This window comes from Rhagoletis pomonella, unplaced genomic scaffold, assembly GCF_013731165.1.
Source record: "Rhagoletis pomonella isolate Grant_MI unplaced genomic scaffold, Rhpom_1.0 Rhpom_scaffold_00006, whole genome shotgun sequence".
NCBI classification, from domain to species: domain Eukaryota; kingdom Metazoa; phylum Arthropoda; class Insecta; order Diptera; family Tephritidae; genus Rhagoletis; species Rhagoletis pomonella.
Window position 1 is genome coordinate 34,827,765 of NW_023458560.1, and position 5,816 is coordinate 34,833,580.

The 5,816-nt window shown below is 35.0% G+C and overlaps 1 protein-coding gene across 1 annotated transcript; it reads right to left on the reverse strand.

Moving 5' to 3' along the window:
• Window positions 1–6: 6 nt before the first annotated feature.
• Window positions 7–1,326, reverse strand: LOC118741879 (ubiquinone biosynthesis O-methyltransferase, mitochondrial-like; the record flags this gene model as incomplete). Its single annotated transcript, XM_036473856.1, has 4 exons — window positions 1,277–1,326; window positions 1,016–1,225; window positions 149–521; window positions 7–90 (listed from the first exon to the last, which is right to left on the reverse strand). Coding segments are annotated over exons 1-4 (717 nt in total), but the record flags the coding sequence as incomplete, so codon positions are not given.
• Between the last annotated feature and the right edge of the window lie 4,490 nt (window positions 1,327–5,816).

A 5,816-nucleotide genomic window follows, 5' to 3' on the forward strand; every position in this document is an offset into this window, starting at 1 on the left:
CGATCCCTGCTGAAGTCTAGAAAAAGAAGTCTGATGAGGAGATGTGGGAATATTTTTATTTAAAGTTGTTATGAATATTGAGCCCCCCGGCTGAAATGGGACAAAGGGAAATTATGGAGAACTAACTAATATGTATGTATATGTGTACCTTTAAGGCCTCGATACAATGTGTAAGAAATTCCTCCTTGTCGTCAATATGTTCCAAAACCTCCGAGCATATTACAGCATCGTAATGATTCCGATTTAATTTGGCGTGCACCTCTATTGGTTCGATTTTGTAAGTTATGCGATCGCTTAGTTCCGAAAAATGTTGCTCTAAATGTTTTCGTGCTGTTGTTATGACGTCTGCGCCCAGGTCAATGCCCGTTAAATTGGCACCTATGCATGCCAGTGCTTCAATCAATATGCCACCACCGCAACCCACTTCCAATAAATCCGTATCTTGCAAAACCCTGCTTGTATTAATTAAACTCTTGTCGCTGTTATCATGGGCCACCAAACCGTCACGCACGAAAGGCACTCTGGAGAAATGTAGCTATATAGGCATGTATGTACATACTATATGTATAATAGGGTGCTCCAAAAAAAAAGTAAAGCCCAAAGTAAAGTTTTTGAACATTTTTTAATATTAACTAACTTTTATAGGTATCCTAAAAATCCCCAAAAAAAAAACACGCTGCTAGTATTAAAAAATGGTAAAATAAACAGCTGGGTTTTATTACTGGAGGTCTCCTGAAGTTTTCGATCGATTTTTTTTTCCATATAAAATACATGGAAAACTTTGAGCGCTTTGAGCGACCTCTAAATATTTTTTGGTTTCGAAATAAAAAAACAGGGGTATTTTTTTCGATATAGAACAATTCTAGGGGGTGACATCATTAAAATTTCGACTTTACTTTTTCACATGAATTTTTGCACCACCCTACATACACATGTGCTTATTCTTATATATGCACCTAATTATTTTACATACATATGAAATTATTTTACAGTGATTACTCGCAATTTATTATACCTTGTCTCGTTCATTTTGTGCAATCCGTGCATGGGACCATTTAGATCCCACCAGGTTGAAGATAAGCTTGCATGATGATCAATTTCCTTTTGTACGCTAGCCGTATGTTGTTTTGTTTCCTCTTTTGTGGTGACTGTACTTACATCCGACATATACGTAGAAGTTGTGTTTGTAGAAGTTTGTGTATATCGAACATTTAACGACAAAAACCTAAAAGGGATATTTTAAATGAATTGATTAAGCATCGTTTGACTTGGAAACCTTTGCGCCTGCAGTATCGGTGATATAAATTTGACTGCCTGCAACGACATTTTACTTTTGAATGATCGCAAATATAACTGCATTCGAAATGAAAGCTAACCAATTTTTAAATAAAATATATATGTATATGTACTCAATTCTTTACTATAAATAGCTATCAGTCGATATACCAATATGTATGCAAGAAAGCTGGTATTAAGCGTTGCGACACTGTTCGAAGCGGAGACGTTATTTTTTGTCAAGCACAAAACCCGGCGTGAAAAATCCAAATGGAAGGAAACTATTTACAATTAAATTAAAGATAATGGACCGAGCTAAATATCTCTGGACATTTGACAAAACAACTTAAGTCTATCTTTCACGGACAAAGAATAGCATATGTCGGCGAAGCTCTTTTTACCGTCAAAGCAATCATTTTTATTTAAATGAAAACATGCAGTTGTTGCAAATAGCGATAAAATAATTTAAAATTTCTTTCGAATTGCAAAATTTTTTCTCTTTGACGGTGAAGTAAGTTTTGTCGACATACGCTATTTTGTATGTCCGTGAACGACAGACTTAAGTTGCATAGTCAAATGTCCACGGATATACATATGTGGCTTTATCGTTTCGATTCTCAAACTATCGTTGCCCTGCTTATGGTTTTTGCCAACATCTTCTCTATTGTCGGAGGTCAAGAGGACTAAAATATCTCAAATGTCATGAAAGTAAATTTTTTGATTGTTGGGAGGCAAACGGCACTTCAATGCCCTTCGTCGTAATCCAGATCTGGACTTAAAGAGTTTCATATGGTCGCTAGAGACTATGACGCAATAATGTCGTTACGTGCGTGGCGCGTCTAGTGGATTTGCCACAATATATCGGCCATTATCCAGCTATTTAGTGACGATTTAAGGTCCCCTGAATTTTTGGATCAAGCCTGTGTGTGCCTCCCGTTGCGTTGGTATGTAATCAGTAACTGCCAGTTGACCTTCGTTGTATAGTGTTGGAGGCGCTGATGTGCTCGATGATACTTCCATTTTCCATTTTTGTCTCTCGGTGTCGATATTCTCTATGGCTTTCTGTTGCTTTCCCTGGCAGTCCCTACCTTCAGGCGTTGTACTAATTGACTAATTTACGGTATATTCTGGACTGACAAATAGAGCAGATTGTCGGAGGGACTAGGAGTTGCCGGCGGCGGTGTGTGGGTGCTATTGTGTTTATTTGTGTGTCTATTGTTGTGTTGTGTTGGGGTGTGGGTGTGTTGTTTGTGTGCTGCCCGGGCGGGTGGTGGTTTGCCGTGGAGGCGGTCCGGTCCGCACAGCATGGGGCCACGCACGATGTGGTCCATTTCCGGTGCGTACGTAGGCCCGAGCGGTTACGGAGGTGACTCCACCCGTCACAGGTGTTGCACTTCACCGAGGTGGAGTTTGTATGCAGTCGTCTCTGGCATACGCAGCAGGTGTAAATTTTAAACGGGGTTAGATCGTCGAAACAACAGCCCTTGGTCGGGTAAAACCCGAGTCATTCCGGTACGTAGAACCGGCTGTCGTGGGAATGTACATCGTCATGTCGTTTGGTCTGGTTAATGCACCAATGTATTTCAAGGAAGTGATCACCAAGTTAACATCAAGATCACAGAGGCCAAGTCATCAGTTATGTAGATGAAATGATCGCAGCAACGCCAACTGTGAATAAACGCAAGATTATTTTACAAGAAGCCTTTGAGACAATTCGACAATGTGGCCTCACGCTCAGATCGTCTAAATACATTCGCAATTTTCCCAAACCATCGAACGTCACTGACGAACCTGAATTTTCGCAAAACAAAAGCACCACGGAGATCAGCCCCAACAAACTTTTGTTAAGTTTCGATTTACGATGCGTCATGCGGTCTTTGGACTTCGGCAGGACTTGGAATTGACTGGATACATTCCAGTTTATCGATAAATTTCAATGATTTGATCTATAGTTCGATGAATTTCAAAAACACTAAAATGCGATAACTCACCGAAATTCGTTAACTCGACCAATTTCGATAACTGTGAAATTCGAGGGCTCGATAAATTTCGATAACTCAAAAATGTAAATTTTTTGGATACCTTTATAAATATTTATTTTTGACAGCTCCAAATTTTTCGAAAGCTATCGAAAAATTTTGATAACTCATTACAGTGATAATTCGATAAGCTTATATAACCTTGAAATTTCGATAAATCGATATACTTTGAAAATTCCATTAACTTCGATTCGATGAATCAACCAATTTCAGAAACAACCATACACAAATATGGAAATTTTTAAACGACGATTTTCAACCAATTTCGAAACTATAAAAACTCTTCTCATCTACAGAAAATTACCTGTCCAACGGTGTTTTTGGTTTTTAAATCGGTAAATTTACCTCGGTCTTCATCTTTGTTTTTATCCTTTTCTTTACCTATTCAAGTAGATGAGATGAGGTGTGATGACGTGATAAGATGTGACGTGATTTTATGTGATGTGATAGGATGTCATGTCATGTGCTGTCATATCCTGTGATGTAATGTCGTATGATGCTATACCATATAATGTCATATCATGTGATGCCACGTCATGTAATGCCATGTCATGTCATACGATGTCATATCCTGTGATGTCATGCCATATAATGGGATGTCATATCATATGATGTCTTGTCACGTGTTATCGTGTGATCTGATATCATATTATGTGATGTAATATCATGTGATGTCTCATCATATCATGTGATATAATATGATGTGATGTCATGTAATGTGATCACATTCCATGTTCCGATTATTATATCGATAACCCTGTTGATAACTGTGTCGATAAAAAATACCGGTAACAATATCCATAGACATATAGAAAAATATAACGATTGCCAAATCGATTAATTCATCGATAAATATCACATTTATTAGTATCAATTATTATACACTAAATCGATAACGAAATCAATTATCTAATCGATTATTATACAGATAGCAATATTCATAATTGTATTGATAACAATATCGATTATTATATCGATTAAAATGGCGGTTATTTAATCAATAACAGTATCGATAACAAAATAAATTATTTTATCGATAACATATTGTGTTTTATATCGATAACAATATCGATCTTCATCCTCATCCTTTTCTTCATCTTTATTTTTGCATATTCCTCTTCACCTTTACCTTAAGGTGTTTAAATTTACCTTGCTCTTCGTTTTTGCCTTTATCTCTAGGCATCTTTGTTTTTGTTTTTATTCTCAAACCGCTAAACCGCTAAGAACCATTTCCGTGTGCATTATTCCCCTTGAATTGGGCAATTTACTCCCAACCAACCAACTGCCGCTAAAGAAGTTGCACTTCAAAAAGTCAAGAAATTTTCTTACCCTAATTCTCATGTGTCTGTCATTGTCTCCATTTTCGTCTTTATCTTCACTTTTGTCTTCTTTTTTTTAACTTCATCGTTATAATTTCTTTCTTCATCTTCATATTTATCTTTACTTCAAAGCTTAGTTTCAAATACGAAGTGAAACAACTGGCGAAACATGTCAAATTGAACATGTTGCAGCAACATCTGTACACAAATACGGAAATGTTTAAACGACGGTTTAGGCCGTAATTTTCAACCAATTTTGAAACCATAAAAAGTCTACAGAAAAATGCCTTTCCAATGGTGTTCTTGGTTTGGAAATCGGTTCGGTAGAATCACCAAACGAACGGAGACAAAATTCATGTTATCGTATTAATATATAGATTCAAGAATAAGATTAAGATTAAGATTACGGTTAATATTAAGGTTAAGATTAATATTAAGATTAAGATATAAGATTAAGATTAAGATCAAAATTAAGATTAAGACTAAGATAAAGACTAAAATTAGGATTAAGGTTAATATTAAGTTTAATATTAAGATTAAGGTTAGGATTGGGATTAAGAATAAGATTTGGATTAAGGTTAAGATTAAGATAAGATTAAAATTGCGGTTAACATCAGGATTAAGATTAAGATAAAGATTAAAATTTTGATTAACATCAAGATCGAGATTAAGTATAAGATAAAGATTAAGATCAATATCAAGATTAAGATAAAGATTAAACTTAAAATTGAGATCAAGATTAAGATTAAGATTTAAGATTAAGATTAAGATTAAAATTGCCGTTAACATTAGGATTAAGATTAAGATAAACATTCAAATTGTCATTAAGATTGAGACTAAGTTTAAGAGAGAGATTAAGATTAAGATTAAGATTAAAATTGAGATTGAGATTATGATTGAGATTAAGCTTAAAATTAAGATTAAGGTTAAGATTGAGAGTGAGATTAAAATTGAGATTAAGATTAAGATGATGTTTATTACTATGCAGAAAATTACTTATACAGGCAATAGCAACAATACGTTTCATTAGAATTATGCGTGGATTCTAACTTACCTGATCAATATTGAATCAAGAATGATTTAAACACAATGAATTATTTTAATTTAATTTTTATTTATTTACGTAGTTCAGTGGAAAATAAAAGTAAAATTACATACATACCTAACAATATCACCGATTTTT